We start from the raw sequence: 17,682 nt of genomic DNA on the forward strand, positions 1-17,682 counted from the left end.
CTCTTTGCTTGCAATCTCTAAAAAAGTACACCCACGTTCCTGTAACTTAGGAGAAAATGTTCATTTCTCCTGCATGTGTGAAGGAACACGGCTTAAGGTGTCTATTTCTCTTTTTCCCTCAGCTCTGCTCCAATCCAACATTCTGAGCTGTGGGCCTGACCCAATCTGCCCTTTCAAAAATCTGTGTTGGGCTTGGCCAGCTGGTGTATTTAATCTTTCATTACTCAGAATTTTACTGAATTCTATGGTAGGTTTTCTTTTCTAGTAAAACTTTCTAATGTACACTGGATATGTTTAATAGCCACATTACAATGAAACTCAGTGTGCCATGTTTAGAGAACAGAGTCAAGATAAAATGCCTATGAACACATCTAAGGAGTCCAAACTATAGCATCTGTTAACCAAATGCTGTCAAGAGGCTGAAGGTCATGATTAAATAAGACACTAGGATGCTGCTGTGGGAACTGGACAGTTGACACAATTGATTTTGACAGCCTCATAACAGTCCAACCATATATGCAGCATGCTCTGCCAGTTTTCTTCTCCCATCCATGAATATGGATCCTATCTATGAATGTGGGCTACCTCCTATAAAGCAAATTATGTAAAAATATAGCACAGTGTGTCCTTAAAATCAGTACCATGCACTTGGCCAACAATGACAAGGCACATCTCAGGAGGAGCTTTAAAGATCACCCCAAGAGCTGAAGATATTTCACTGCTCTTTCCCTTCTTCCAAGACATATGCGATTTCACCATTAGCCAACTGCACTGAGTCCAGAGCTCATTTCCACTAATGAGTGGATGCAGTGATTGTGACCACTTGGTCCTGTGGCTGTGTGAGTTCCTCACTTCTTATTCTATTTTTTTTTTCTCCCTAAGACCAAGGGTGAAGGAGATTCCACTAATCTAACTCAGAGACACAGTTATCACTGATAAGAAAACAATAAAGCTTATGCATCTCCAAAAATATGTCACTGAGAGATAGAAGCTCTTTTTTAGCCCCAACTATATTAATTCAGCTCTAATCAAATACCAAAATACAGAAATGAGTGGAGGAATGTGAGAATGAAAGATATCAACCATATACAAACTAAGTAGACAGGATTTTTTTTTTCCCTGAAGAGTTTATCATTTGGTTGCAATAAGCAAAACAGACACAATGTGTGTGCTTCTGTAAGTTCTGCAGGAAGCCTGGATGTTTTTCTCTTCTGGCTGACATACTCCTTCCGTATCCCCTCCTCTGCTCAGGGCTGACACACCATCAAGGTGGTATGATGTCCTAGCTTGTCTCCTCCTCTGGGTTTATGTTCTCTCTTGCCTTGTCCCACTTTGCTTCCTATTCTACAAGGATCCTCTCATCACTTTCTTATTTGGTTGACCAACTGCAGCTCACTCTGATGCTGGTCTAACAAGCAGCAGCTGCAGATTGAGGCAAAAGCGCTGACCACAGTTAGTTTTGGCTTTACGCAGCAACAAATGATTTTGTCCTTACAGACTACAACCCGGGATGTTTGTTGTACCTACAATAATTAGGAATAAACCACAATGTGAAAAACTTCTCCAGGCCCACAAAAATGAAAAACAAGAACTCAGAAGTTGCTCAAGGGGAAATCTTACACCATTTAGGGCAGATGACATTCTTTGTAAGCCTCCCAAATTGCAAATACATACATAGACACAGCATCCCTCATTATGCGATAGTATATTCCACTCTAGCATTCATGTGGTAGCTAAATTTTCTTTGTCAGCAGAAGTCTCTCAAGCTGTGGATATCAAGAGAAAAAGGATAATAAATGCTTTGCTTTCCTGGTAAGGAATTTCAAGTCCATGAATGATGAAACAGCAAGACTCTACACTCCTATGGTTTCTGGAAGGTGGAAATAAACTGCTGAATATTACAGATTAACTCTTTGTGGCAGAAAATTGCTCCTCATGCTTTACAATTAGCTTATTCTGGCCAGAAAAACTGTGCTTAAAATAGCAGCATTTCCATTCATCCCCTTATGGGGATAGGGCCTCCACATATTAATTCTATGTAAGTCCCATTCAGAGATTTCCCAGCAGAATGTAGAGGATGGTTGGGATGGAAAAATCCAGTTTTCCAACCAAGGATGCTAGAAAAGCCGTGATGCCCTCACATCTCCATTTACTTTCTCACCTCCTGTCCTGCACGGTCAGGCTGCTCCATGCCACCCCAACTTCAGAATGTCTGAAAGGTAACAGGGAAGGTGGCAGCCTCTCCAGAGGATCTCTCCTGACTTTGGTACTCAGATGAAGGAACACAGCAACCCAGCACTTGGAAGTAGTGTGCAAGCACAGAGACACAGGGCTGCCCTCCAGTGCCCTGTGAGGGACTCCCAGGGAAACAGCATCGGTGAGGCCTAGTTCTACACAACAGCACTTCTCAAACTTCGCTCTGTACCTGTGTCACCCAAAATTTAGTGTTTTCAATTTAAAAACATTTTTAAATTTTATATTTTTTTCAGTGTGCTGTTCTGATATACAGATGCATTGTGAAACGATGTTGACAATCAAGTTAGTTAACTGTCACCTCACGTGATTATTTTTGTGTGAACGTGTAAGACCCAGGAATCTAGTTTAAATGCAGGCCTGGGGATAGGGCCTCCACGTCTGCATTTCTAACACTTCCTCAGATGATGTCACTGCTACTCGAGGAGCAAAACTCTAGTGTACCTGTGGGAAGATGATCAGCAGAAGGAGGAAACCAGTTATGTCACCACCACCTAACCTTTGGGGTCAATGATGATTAATTCTCTTAACAGGTGTTCTAAAACTTGCCTGAACACTGGAATCATTTGGGGAGCTTTAAATATACTAGGCCGGGCATGGTGGCTCCCACCTGTAATCCAGCACTTTGGGAGGCTGAGGTAGGTGGACCACTTGAGGTTAGTAGTTCAAGAATAGCCTGGCCAACACGGCTAAACCCCATCTCTGCTAAAAATACAAAAATTAGCTGGACGTGGTGGCACGTGCCTGTAATCCCAGCTACTTGGGAGGCTGAGGCAGGAGAATTGTGTGAACCTGGGAGGCGGAGGTTGCAGTGAGCTGAGATTGCACTACTGCACTCCAGCCAATAGAGTAAGAGAGCAAGACTCTGTCTCAAAAACAACTACCACCACCACCGCCACAAACAAACAAAAAAACTGATGCCAGACTCTTATCCCAAGTGAGTCTGATTTGACTGTAGTGTGGCACAGGCACACAGTTTTAAAGGCTCCCAAGGGGACTCCTACTACTGTGCAGCGGAAGCAGAGAATCAACGCCCTAGTTTTACATGCAAATGGACTTGAGTACTAACGACTGCTTTCCTTTGTCTTCATCAGCTCTTTATAAATTCATCTACTTCACCTATCGTTTTAGGTAAATGGCCAAGAAGAATGTTATTATTAGGTTTCATAGAATGGAAATGAGAAAAAGAAACACCAAATTCAACAGCCACAGAGTGGAATGCTATGAACAGATTGGCAATTTGGATTCTGGATTTCTGATTCTTTAAGATGACATGTTTGGCATAACCTTGCAGAGAAATCATGGGGCATAGTTTGCTGAAAAGAGCAACAGGCTCGATGTTAGATGCGATCTGCACTCACCCCAGCACTGACGGGCGTGACCTTCAGCATGTCACCTGTCATCCTGCCTTTCTGAGCTTCAGTTTTCTCATCTATCAAGTGAGGAGCTGGGACAGGACATGCTTCTGTGGTCTGAGATCTACGATTCCACATGGCCTACTTTCCAGCACAGGTCCTTTCTTCCTCTGTTGACCCACATAACATTCAAAGAAACACAAGCCAAATGAAATCAGCTACAGGATTTCCTGGGCTTTTGACTCTCAAGTATTTCCAAGCTGCTGATATTTAGTTTTCCTTAATGACCTACAGAGTTTTTTAAATCTGGGTAACTCTGCCTTAGGAGTGATTTAGCTTAACTCAGTGATTGAGATTCTCCAATAAATGATAAAAGGTTACTTCTAAGGGTTTTTTTTTTTTTTTTTTGCCGGGGGATGTGGGTGGGGTTGTAATTATAGTTAGTGCCTCTGTGAGCTGCAGAAGACACCAAAGATCAAAATCAAGGCTACTGCTCCTGCACCTAAACGGTATCTTATAAATATTAGTAAATCGTAAGTCAGATATGAGCAATGTAAGGAAGATAGGATGAGGTTAGCTTCAATTAACTGACATGTCTCTTTCATGTCATACTTGTATGTAGTTAAAGTAGGTAAATTATTTCCATAAAAGATAATCATTGATTTATCATTAGAGAAATTTTCTCTAAGAAGTGCAGCCACTTTAACTCTCTTGAACGTACAACAATAGATTTCTAGTTGAAAAAGCAACCAGGTTAGGAAAAAAATTACTATCTTATTACTATTTACATGAGATCAAGTATATACTAAGTTCTTGGCATAGTTCCGAGGACATGGTAAACACTCAATAGATGTTAACTGTTACAACTACTTTTAATACTTGAGCATTTAGTGTATTTGATTAAAATTATTTGAATTCTGAAAGCCACTGACAGATATCCATTATGTAGACAAAACATGTATAAGCCAAAATATGCTAGAAATATCCTGAAGTTCTGTGACTACTATTCTGACATTTACCTAGCATATAACATATACGCAATGACAGCAATTCATTTTCTCTTTCCTAATCCCTGTGACTTCTTGACTCCACTGAACCCCATATGCTACTTAAATGTGAAATACCTGCACAGAGTCCTGGCATGTATTTAAATCCACACTCTTCTTAGGAAACAAAGTGTGGAATGTCACAGATTAAAATATGCCCGGCGACCCACAGTCACTCAGTTAAGTCTCCAGGAGAGGAGACGAGTTTGTAGGAGCCTATGCTTTGCTCTCACTTGGTACCCATCGCTGACACATGACACTGTAGCAGAAACAACCAGCCTAAAGATGGCAGACAACTACTCTAACCCCAGCTGCCAGTGGCCACCATGACATCATTAGCTCCGACTGTTGTAACTAAGATAGAGGCAGACGTGGCCTGAGCTTCTGCCTCATAATACATCTATCACTTAGATTCCAGTAGAATTTAACAACAGATAACAGCAGAAACCACAATGAGATGGCAAGACGGACCCAACTGAGAACTGACCCTAATATCCTGGCCAGTGCTCAGCCTTTGATCCTAACTGGCCTCCCTCTTGATGACGAACTGGGAGGGCAGGGACATCCAAGCTCTAGCACTCGTGATCACTTCATAAAGAGCACCCCTGCCACCTCTCCTCCCTGCCCTTGACTTTGCCATGACAGGGACAGCAGCAGCTGCTGTCTCATGGGGCCATGTTCATCCTTGTTGCAGCATCTGTGGCATGGGCTGCCTGGTCCTACCTCTTAGTGCCCTGGTTTGTGGTAGTGAGTCTGGCCCTTTGTCAGCAGCAGCAGATTCAGCAGCTTAGATGGTTATGCAGACTTCACTGCTTGGACAATCATTTCCTCATTAATAATACAACAGGGTAGTACAGTCACTTTCTACAGGCCTCCAGGTGTTTTCGGGGCAACAGGGTGTGAAGATGGCAGGCAGGTTGAAGTTTCTGTTTGTCTCACAACCTCAGCCCCTTGTCCTGCAGCCTAATGCTTGGGGTTGCAGGAAAGAGAGTCCTGTTCACTCTTCCAGGGTGAGTCTCCATACTCTGCCCTTTCCCTGTCTGTGGACCATGGAAGCAGAGCAATGGCAAGGACAGCTGGATGGAGATGGGCATTAAAATGCAGATTGTGGATTGGGACTGAAGGCCTGTGGATGCAGATAAAGAAATGCACCCTAATAACATGAATGTCAATGAGATGATACTGGTAAAGCTACAGTCCTCTGAAGAAAAATGGTGCATTTATAATCACTTCACAAAGCAGTTCCTCTTACAGTAGACTGTCTTTGATCTATTGCTTCCCCTTAGAAAGCTCCGTTTTAGTAACCTCATGCTCCGAAGTTTCTAGCAAATACCTTGCCTCACTCACTGAGTGTTTTTCAGGACCTGTGCCTATGCAGGAAACATAGTTTCCTGTTTCGGGCAGAGCTGCATCCAGGTGGCCTGAGACTCCTGCTGTGGCAGGACCAGCTTATGTGTTTGCGTGTGTATGTGTATGTGTATGCCCACTGACGGCTCAGGTGACTTCTAGGTTCACACCGCTGCACCCTGTCAGCAGGTCCACGCCATGTGACACAGCCAGAACTGTCATGGCCCTGCTGTTCCACATCCATGACGAGCTGCCATAGTGGGGCAGGACTAAGAATGCAAATTTATCTTGTGTCAGTGCCAAAGGGGCAAATGTTGCCCCTCTGAGACCCTCCACCTGCCAGCAGGAACCGGGACCAGCAAGCTGGCACCCAACACACAGCAGAATGCAAAGTTCCTTGGCTTAGAGTCCAGAGACGCTGATTCTACCCAGCTGCCTGTAAGCTCAGGGGCTAGCTGTATAACCTCAGACAAGTTACTGATCTTGAGTTTCAGCTTGTCATTAAAACGGGGTATACATCAAATGTCCTGTGGAGCCATGGAGCCTCCCCATGGGAACCCATGCAGAGGAGCTACCTTCATTTTGGTGATTTTTTTCCTGCTGTGCTGTGCTGGCCTCTTGAGCCATGCCCCTTCTGCCCTACAATGCAGCCAGCGACACCTAAATCCCCACCATGAGGCCAACCCACGGGGAGTCCTAGCAACTACAACTTTTTTTTTTTTTGAGATGGAGTCTTGCTCTGTCACCAGGCTGGAGTGCAGTGGCGCAATTTCAGCTCACTGCAACCTCCGCCTCCTGGGTTCAAGGGATTCTCCTGCCTCAGCCTCCAGAGTAGCTGTGATTACAGGCACCTGCCACCATGCCCACCGAATTTCTCTATTTTTAGTAAGGATGAGGTTTCAACACGCTGGCCAGGATGGTCTCGATCTCCTGACCTCATGATCCACCTGCCTTGTCCTCCCAAAGTGCTGGGATTACAGGCGTGAGCCGCCACACCCAGCCCATGACTTCTAATTCCAGGTCCATCATTGCTTTGCTAGGTGAGGTCAGAGAAGTTAATCTCTGGCACTTCAGAGATGTCCTCAGCATAACAAGGTGAATGCTATCGATACATCACCTGAAATTGAAATATTTTTAGAAGGGATAACAAATAAACAACCCTATAAAGCCATTTACAAACAAAGATGAGTCACTTATCCATGTTAGCCAGGAAAGGAATCAAATAGATTAAAAAAAAAATCCACCAATAATCCTGAAACCTCATTAGGTCAAATACCCGTTCTTGTCAAACCAAGGCTGTAAACAAGGATATAAACTGACTTGTTCGACTCCATTCCCTTTCCCTCTGCTTTCTCTGCTCCCCAGTGGAAAAATTATGATTGCCCAACTCCCTGTCGGTTCTCAACCAGAGAGGAAAGCAGATGCCCAGAGAATCTCAAAGTGGATAGACAAAGCTTGAATAATCCAGATTTCTCTACATAAAGTACTCTAAAATGACCAACCCATCATAGAACCAAGTCAAGTCACAGTATAGAGTTTTCTATTAAATAGAACATGACCACAGACAACGCATGGACAGCAAAGAAGAGTTTTGCAAGACTGGAAAGAGTCACTCAGTTGACACATTTTGTTTTCCAGATCAAGTACAGAAGGCATTTCAAGCATTTTTAAGGCTGGAGGAGGAGTGGATGGCAGTAAGAATGTCTGCTTTGACTGCCAACGTGAAGCAGTGAAAGGCAGGAACGATGAGGAGCATGCAAGAGAGCCTCTGTCACAGCATCCCTTCCCGTGACCGCCACACATGCTGTTTACTGTTTATCCTTTCATCTCCATGGTGGGTGGGCAGTGAGAGCTGTGAGGATATGGCCCTGAAATATTCCTTCATTAACAAACCAACTTCAACAGCTTGTATCACAATACTAATGAGATTTCCCAGGCACCTGTATGCTATGACTATTTATGGTTGAAATGAACAGAGGGACAGAGGAAGCTTCTACCCTGCCCCCCTCACCCCTCTTTAAGTATCCAGTGCACTTCCCTGCACTAACCATCCAGGGCCCTGACTCCCTCTGATCCTGGCCTCGGCTCCCCCAAGCTCAGCCATCCTCTATTTCCTAGTGTGTGGGGGAAGAACCTTGGTGTTTCTGGGACAAGTCTTCTCCACACCTACCCATGTCATATACTTTTTGTGTGTCATAAAGCTCCAGGCTCTGAACTCACCAGCCCACTTCACCTGGACACTGTCTCCCAAGTTAGACCCAGCTCATGTCAACGATTCCAGATCTGTCCAGCACACTATGATATTCTCAGGGATGAGTTCTTACAGAAACCCTATATGCTAATGACAGAATTTGGACAATTTTATAGGCATATTTCAAACTTTTCCTTTCATCATTTGATTATCATAACTCACTCCTTCCTCTGCAATTCCATCCAGACCTTTAATCAAATTCATGGATCCCTCGTCTCCCCCACAACCTTCTTTTGAAATCCTATCAACCTTTCGGGAACTAAGGTCTACATAAGTGAACTGCATATTCCCAGTTTCACCTTGTGCTGTCATAGAGAAATGATTATCTCCGAAATGTAACTATGGCTTCATTTTGCCACTGTACTATCCTACCATCCCCTCACAAGATAATAATGAGATACCAGTATTCCTCAAGCAATGACACAAGGCACTTCTGCAAACCTGATCAGGCACCAGTACCAGCGCATTCACATACACTCTCTCAGAAGCCCCAGCAACAGTCCTACTAATTAGGGATATAGCTGAGACCATGCTGTCTGCAACACTAAACAGTAATGCCTTCCATCGACTTCTGTGGCCAAAAATGGTGTGGCTACTCCCTGCTGTAATCCTGTGCTGGCATTTTCAACTTTGCACCACTGAGGAATTTTCATAAACTTTCTTTCATGCAATTCCTTGTATTGAGTAGGTCATGTTTTAAAAGTAACTGTTCTTTAAAATTTTAATCAAAGCCATATGTAAATAACTGCCCATCAACATTACTGATTCAATGGACTGCCAGCCAAGAGCAAAACAACTTGCTATTCAGGTAGTGTATAAAACTTTATGGCAGGTGAAATAGACAACTTGTAATGGCCTTTTAGTAAGTATTAAAATATACTTTCCCATATCCCTGGGGCCTGGACCTGTAGACTGGAACCCACTGCGCCCAGGATTTCCTTCCATCCTCTAACTTCCTCTCCTAGGTCTATATCAGTGAGCTGGGAGCCATCCTGATGCCCCTAGCTGAGCCCAACTTGGGGCTATGTCTGTACTTTAAACCTACGCCCTTCATACTGCTGTGACTCCTGTAGTGGGAAGGCACTTCAGGACCTCCAAGGGCTCCTCCAGAGCTCCCCCTGCTACTCTCTGTCACAGTCCTTAAAAACTCATCTCCAAGAGAAACAAAGTCCTTATTTTGTCTGTTTGGCTTTTATCTGTATGAGATCTGAGTGGTGTATGAAAACACAGATGGCAGGGAAATGGCTCCTCCTAGGCAGTCCGGTGAGGCCAAATTTGTCAGCCCAGGCCAAATTCTGCAAATGTAAATCTGAAGCACATGCACCAAATGGATGTCCTGACTGACACATTCCACAGAATACACGTGTGGAATACCTGAATATTCCACACAGGTTTATATGTGGGGTACTCTACAAGGAGAGTTCACACCTACACAAATGATGAGGTAGACACAGCGCCTTTTGAGGAATGTTTACTCAGGGCTCAGGAAGCTCCTCAGGCAGTACCCTGCTCAGCTCCCCACTGTGAAGATGGTGGGAGGCAGGGCTCACCATCACTGCACCCTCTCCAACACGTACCATGAACCTGCCATGATCTGGACTCAAAGCACCCACAAACAAATTATAATTATACCAAGGAACTGAGATCACTGATGAAGCCTAAAATAACAAAGTTCACTACAAAGCAATGGAGACCATGTCGGCAGGCTGCACAGACAGGGGACTTGAAGCTCTACCTTTCTGCAGTTATCTGGACTGACATCCCCATCTGTACATGTGGAATGTATGTTTGTAGACATACACATAAATACATAGATCCATGCCTATGAAGCCATTTGTATCACTAAATACACATACATGTGGTAACATGCATCTACATTATTTTGGAACATGTGAAATATTTTTAAGCAGAATTATTTTTCAGAAAACTGTACTACTTTGGAAATACTTCATTTACTATAACACGTACCACATGTAGGCATGGTGGCAGGTTCTGTGTTTTGGTGATTTGGTTATAAAGGGCATGGCGGCTACTGCAGTACCTGATATCTAGAATACTGCCTGGCCAACAATAAACGTTCAATACATGGTTGCTGAATAAAGAAATGTGTGCCCCACGTGGCACAAGACTTCGAGGACTCACACCTGTTCATACGGAGAGATGGTTTTTTTTTTTTTTTCCCATAGTAATTTTAAATCAAAGGCATCTGAGAAAAAATACTCTATCTTGGCCCAGTTAGGCTTTGATTCAAATGGGATGGTTTCAGCAGAAATTTCCCTGACACATGAGATCAGGTTTGAGAGATTTTATGGCAATAATGATGATGATGATGACACTGATAAAACAATAATCACAGCTCAGAGAACAAAGGCATTAATACCTATCAACAAGTAGGAGAGGTGGTTCAAAGAAAATGAACACCTCAAAATGCATTCAAATGGGCAAATGGAATTTGCCCCCAGTGAGAGTCGAGCTTTTTTGCTGCAGAGAGGAACAAACCGCAGCACTCCACTATAAAGAACACAGGGGCCAATTCCATGGAGTGAAGCCTGCCTGGGAGGAAGGTGCCTACCCACACGGGTCTATTATCTCTTCCAGGGCAGGCCAGGAAGGGGCCCATTCACTCCACCTGGGTGAACATACTTGTCCCAAGAGGCCATTTCCCTTCCTGCCTCTTTCCACTGGATCAGGCTCATTTGTTTTTCTACCCTAGATCTCCCGCAGTCCTTGCTCACCTTGCATGGGTTATCGTAAAACATCTTTTGGCATGCTGCTGCTAAAAATGAAGCACTCTAAACAAATGTTCTCTTAGGGCAATAACTCCTTAATATAAACTGCATTTAATAAAACTGGTGGTGATTCAAAAAAGAAATGGGTAAGGCATACTCAGAGAAGATGTCTGGAAGAAATTTGCAATTAATATTTTACAAGACATTTAGATTCCACAGTTTCCTCCTTGCTGTTAAAATTTAAGAGGTTTTTCAAAACTGTATTCCTGTTATTACATCCTTAATTAAATTAATTTATATAGTGAATGCTCTAATGATACTGCTGTAGATTTCAATCCAAAAGGCTTATTACTAGAGACAATATGTGTTAAGACCTTGAAAAAAGAATGACGCCCAGCACAGTGCTGACACCAGCACAAGGATATTTGGCCCTGACATCTGATTACTGAAGAGATCTTGGTAGTTTTTGAGTGCCTCAATTAAGGTTTTATTTTACTTTTTTTTGAGATGGAGTTTTGCTCTTGTTGACAGGGCTAGAGTTGCAATGGTAAGATCTTGGCTCACTGCAACCTCCATCTCCCAGGTTCGAGTGATTCTCCTGCCTCAGCCTCCTGAATAGCTGAGATTACAGGCATGCACCACTATGTTTGGCTAATTTTGTATTTTGAGTAGAGGTGGGGTTTCTCCATGTTGATCAGGCTGGCCTCAAATTCCTGACCTCACATGATCCACCCACCTCAGCCTCTCAAAATGCTGGGATTAAAGGTGTGAGCCACAGAGCACGGCCTACTTTATTTTTTAATTGAGCTAAATTAGGTCAACAAAAACAAAATGAAACTCACACAAGGTGCCTTGAAAATTTCCCTCCAGGAAACACAATGGTAGATAATGACATTTCTACTGAGTAAACTATCAGTTAGGTTGTGCCTAGATAAAACCCTCAACAAGGGATGCTATCTTCAAGCCCAAGTTGACACATCATTAAAGTGGAGGCAACCAAAATTAGTTCAAAAACACAAATGGCCCAGCAGTGGGAAAAGTCAGCCTAACAAGGCATCAAACTCAATGGCTTACCAGGTAGCCCAGTCTTTGCGGATTCACTCACAATAGTATCCTCAGGCTATAATGGCTCTACTTACTAGGGATCTCAAGGATGTGTCTATGTGGTGGAATGGGTATTCTGTCTGCAGCAGAAAAGCATGAAATATGAACCATGTAAGTATTAATTACCTCTCTACTGTCCACCCTTCCAGCTAGATTAGCTAGAAGTCTCCTTGGGCTCGATCCCTGCTACCTCCTGCCAATATCTAGCTTAGAGCTAGGCACATTGTAGGCACTTCATGATCATGTGCGATTCATCTCATGAAATGTCAGTAACCAGTAAGGCACTGTACCTAAAATTTCATCTGTTGCTTAAGCATCAAGCAACCACTTCTAGAGGAGAAACATGATCAAACCAAGGGAATGACTCCCAGACTCTCATCCCTTGCTCTGTGCCAAGCTGTCGAGTTTGCTTTCTTTATGACTGCCATTGTATTTGTAGGATTTATGTTAAGAATTTCAGAGGACATAAGAAATAGTGTCTTCCTTTGTTACCCAGTAACAGTCAGGTTTGAGAAACGTGTCTTCGATGATTTCACCCTGCTCAGTAAGGGCCCTGATCCTGCAACTCAATGTGTGAGTCCTTCCCCCATCCCCATGTAAAGGGTTTCTAAAATTCATTCACAACACATAAGGGAGGGTGCTTTTAAATCGAAACCTTAGAGCAGGTACTTGCGATTGCACAACAGACGTCCTAACAGTTTGTTTTTGTGTCCTAACTAACCGAGTTCTTTGTTTCCCTCAAGAAAGAAAGATCCTGCAGACAAGAGGAAAGCAAACTCGAAACATCAATCAAGCTTGGCTGCATAATAAAAGTTCCTCATGAAACGAAATATCAACTGCAAAAGAAAATCACATAGAAAAAAACCCTAACATTATCTGATCTTGTTTTACATAGAAAGTTTTGGACACTTTAGCAAAAAGGCAGGAAGTGACTTTTTAATGGATTTTATCCACAGGAAAATGATTACAACCAGAAAAGCTTTAAAGTGTCAGCTGCTGATGCATTTTTTTCTTTATCCCTTTTATTTTTATTCAGAAAGAAATTGAAGGCATATGGTAAAGTGCATCATTAATTTCTTATTAATTTCATAATATGAAGGCAACCAGTTAAAATAGTAGCGTACAACTTTAAATTACTGAACTCGCTTGGTATTTAATGAGAGATTTAGCACAGCAGGGTTTCTGTTAAATTAAGTTGTGCCTTCACATCACAGTGGGAAAACAGGTGTATATTGGTTTAGAATTATGGAAATGTTGACTAATTCCAAGGCTTGTAATCAAACAGCAAGGCACCCTGTAATATTTTTTCCAAGAATATGCATTAATCTTCTATATCTGGTCCCATTTCTTTCTGTCCACCAAAGGCTCACACAGCTAAAAGGCAACCACTTTCATGTTCTTCCTATGGCTGTTAAGGGTAATGTTTATTGGATGAAGCTGTACATAAATGCAAGATGGGAAACTCTATCCTCATTTGCCATATTTGAAATGGCAAATGGAGCAAGTATGTACATTGGAAAGCTATCAGCCTCACAAATCAAATCTGACTTTTCAAATTTTCCTTCAACCCATCTCAAGTAATTGGGCATATGAAACTAGATAAGGAGAAAACCAAAAATAATCCACCGACCATCTTTTCCAACTCCCAAATTACTGTCCTTGACAGTGGGTCTCTAATGCAGACTTTTTAGGAAGAAAGCAAATAACACATGTACAACTTTCTAAAAATATAAAACATGTTGTTTTCTAAGAGTCAGCATAAGATATCCCAAACAGAAACATACTCATAAGTCACTTTTATGCATTTCAACATGCCCCATTCATCATATACACTCTTGGTTTCTTGAGCGCACCCTCGACTATGAAGATCACATGCTAGGAGCTGGGCTTCTAGTAGAGGGATAAATACAAATTCACTAAGCTTTGCATCCATTTAAAATACGATGTGACTTGGCGTCAAACTACACTATACCTTAAATGCTAAATAAACAACAGTTCATGTCTCAGGTAATTTTAACAAACACACCTAGAGGGGATTTTGCATGCTAATTACTGAAAAAGCATTTCTTTTTAAAAGAAGAAAAACAGTGGTCTCTGGGTTTGATTAGGAGCCTGGAAAATAAAAATTATTTTCTTCTATTGTTGGCTGAGTCAGTAAATATTTGCCTTCGTTCTTTCATTCCATAATGTGACCGAACACTGCAATCTCCCAGAATCTGTGTTAAAAAATTATTTTACATGAAGAATGCAGAGGAAATAACAGTATTTTTTTAAAAGGGACTGAGCAAAGCACTTAGGCTCAGTAAAAGCAGCTTTACTAAGAACCATGTTAGCAGTTTCAGAGAGAAGCAGTGGAACTGGGAGGGACCACTGTGGGACCACACACTTGCTTTTTTGAAACTTCTATTCTTTGATTTCCTCACATACAAAGGGGAATACCAAAGTAGCATGATTCAAGATCAAGGTTCATAATTTATGACTTCTGGGTGATTGAGAAGCTAATTTTGAAAATCTTTTGTTGAGCTTCTTGTCACTACAATCTTACATCCTCAATGAGTCTAGGATGAATCATACAAATGCTATCTTTTCTTGGGGTTTTGGGGGTGTTTCAATGGTTATGTGTGCATGTGTGAATATGCATATACACACAGATGTTTGTGTATGTGTTCAGAGACAAATAAATGACACAAAGGTAAATTATACCCTGAAAACATTAGGAACATTATCTTATCTTTCCTCTTATCAAACCAGGTTTCAATAAAATCATTATCCTTGCACTGGTTACCACAGGTTTTTCATTATAACAAATTCAAGTCATTATGATATTGAATGAACTCACCACTGACATCTGGGTCAATGGGGAAAACATCCAAACAGCATCAGGAAATTGGGAATAGCAAGAAGTACATAAAAGTGCCACAAAATACTTTAGAAAAAAATGTATTCTGGTGTTCCTACATGCAACATCAGTTTCTTTCTGATGAATTGTGCCAAGTATCAAATAGGAAGAAAACGGAAAAAAAAAGGTAAGCTTTTTATTTTCTGTCCTGTATCAACATGAAGCCACAAATTGGGCATTAAAACATTGACTTTGTTAACCACCACTGACTGTTTAGAAACCATTAGGAGGCTTAATATTATGGCTGTACAGGGTACATTTTGTCCTTTCAAAAGAAAATCTAAAGACAAAATTTGAAAAGGAGCTCCTGGTGAATAAAAGCTTTTTCTTTTCCATTTGCTTCTCTTGTGTGTGTTAGTTTTTTTTTTTTCCTTTTAAAATCTTAGCCCACCCAATACTCTTTGGCAGCGGCAGCTGCCCAGTGGGGTCACTCTGATTTTCTAACCAGGGGACACAGTATTTGAAAATGCTTCCCGTCAGCGTTAATGCCAGCACTCCTTTATGGGCTGGCCAGCTGGTGTGGCTGCTGCAGGGAACCGGGGGGTCAGCACACACTCCTCAAAAGACCAAAGTCATTTTTGGCACTAAGAGCCCATAACTAGAACCTTCAGTTGAAAGGACCATTTTCAAGCAATAAAGTGATTCTGGTACAAAAGTAAACCGACTCACCCCAGGTAAAGTTTTAATATTGTGCAGTGCATTCTGGGCCTCAAGTGCAGCTTTTCTTGTATAAAATGTTACGAAACAACAACCTACAGAGAGAAATGAAAAGGTTTTAGAAATTTCTGTGAATGCTTTGCTTAGATATAATGGAGACTGTGGTGAACAAACAATCTACTTAAAAGGATGCACAATTTAAAAATAATAAAGCATATGAGAACAGCAATAACAACATCTCAAGCATTTACACAGTACCTTTTCATCCTAAATCATATTTATTAGCTTTACCCACTTTGGAGATCAATTCCTGACTCCACGTCTCACCTCTCTGGAATACAGCTATTCAGAAAGGAGAGTGGGAGGTGCTGGTGGAATGGGTGAGGTGTGAATGGGACCTGCATTATACCAGCTATGTGAAGAGAAGTATTTCATCACAATAACAGCAGCACAAGCTTACATTAATTGTAATTTTCTTAAAGGGTATCTCCAGAACATCGCACTTTTGAAAGACTTTCTAACCTCACAGGTTCAGACAACTGTATTATAAGCTTCTTAAAAACTGGGCTAGTGCCTTCTACCTCATCTCCACCACAGTACATGATGCAAAGTTCTGTACATATCACCCTCAATACTGGTTTGCCAATATGGAAGACTGTATTTTAAGTGGTTCAGAAATTAAGCTACAATACAGATGGGTACATGCCCCAACAGATGTCAGTGGACCGTGGCCCACGCATTACATAGGCTACAGCACACAAACTGGCAACGTGTTGATTCCCCCTTTTCAAGAGCCTGTGGGAGTTCCCGGCCCTTCAGGGCAGGCCAGCATATATCTTTTTCCCAACCAACCTCCTCCACCGAAGAGTTATATGAAAATCCTAGGCCATTCCTTCCGGGTCCTGGAGGAGGGCTTGCACCTTCTTCAACTTAAAGATAAAATACTGGCTAACAATTTGTTCATCAGTATGCAGTTTCTCAGCACAATTAGTTTGGGAAAAGGATAGGACAAAAAATTCTGCAATTAAAGGAATAAAGATGCTAACTTTTGATCTGGGTTGTCCTTGTTAAGTGGTCGAAGAAAAAAGTCAAGTGATGTATTCACCAAGACTAGGTATTTTATCTTGACTTTACTAAAGGAACGTAATGTATGGAGCCAGACAAGCTTTGAGAGGTTCTCCTATGCCAGAGGGAAAATAAAGTATAATCTCATTCATGTAGGATTCTTAAAGACATTCCAGATTCCTCCTCATTTGGAACCTTGTCATTTTACACTGGATTTGATTAGAGTCTACTGGCAGTCAATACATATAAAACCTTTATCTTTTGGACAAGGTAGACTATGACCATAACATTTTGGCATTTGAAAAACTCCATGTGCCCAAGGATCAGAAACTCTTCAAATACATCACTTGAATGATGAAGGGAATTGAACATTATGATATTTCTTCAAAGAATTGCAGCTGAAGAGACTGGCCATTTTCACAAGTGTCTTATTTCAGCTACTTTGAGTTCTGTGACCAGAATCCACTTGGCCCTGCTTCTTCACGGTAGATTTTTTTACTGAACCGATCAACTTCACTAGTGAGTTCAGCTTCATTAGTGTGATGTAAGCCCTGGACAAGCCATAGAAATTGCTTCCTATCAGGGAATACTTTCCAACAGGAAACTAATATCACAGCTTCCAGTAGCCATTTTTAGAAGAAAAATACCAACCATGTCTCATTAGGCTTGGTATAGAAAGAAAAACAGGTCAAGCCTTACTAAATGCTTCCAGCAAACACAGTCTCAGTAAGTTCTCATTTCCCTGTCCTGGGCTTATGGGGTTAGCTTCCGGATAAGGAAGCAATGGGGAAGTTGTGAATTATCACCTCAGTTAATAATCACACTTTCAAAAAAAAAAAAAAGAAGAAGAAGAAAGAAAAACAAAACAGAAAGCAGAAGCTTATACTTTCAAGCAAGTAACTTTTGGGGATGAGATGTTTAAAAAAAGAAGATTTAGGAATGGAGCAGTTTACTGGCTGAACAAAAGGAAATTATG

The 17,682-nt window shown here is 41.8% G+C and overlaps 1 protein-coding gene across 33 annotated transcripts in view; it reads right to left on the reverse strand.

Annotated features, from left to right (window-relative positions):
• Window positions 1–17,682, reverse strand: part of CELF2 (CUGBP Elav-like family member 2) — an 854,288-nt gene that overhangs the window by 104,426 nt on the left and 732,180 nt on the right. For 29 of the 33 annotated variants that reach the window (XM_074405050.1, XM_074405048.1, XM_074405046.1 and 26 more), the window contains one exon: window positions 15,654–15,736. The exons of the other annotated variants lie outside the window; for them this stretch is intronic. In XM_074405050.1, coding sequence (XP_074261151.1) covers window positions 15,654–15,736 — 83 coding nt within the window. The remainder of the gene's footprint in view (window positions 1–15,653; window positions 15,737–17,682) is intronic. 33 annotated transcript variants of the gene reach the window in all.

This window comes from Saimiri boliviensis, chromosome 8 (genome assembly GCF_048565385.1).
Source record: "Saimiri boliviensis isolate mSaiBol1 chromosome 8, mSaiBol1.pri, whole genome shotgun sequence".
NCBI classification, from domain to species: Eukaryota; Metazoa; Chordata; class Mammalia; order Primates; family Cebidae; genus Saimiri; species Saimiri boliviensis.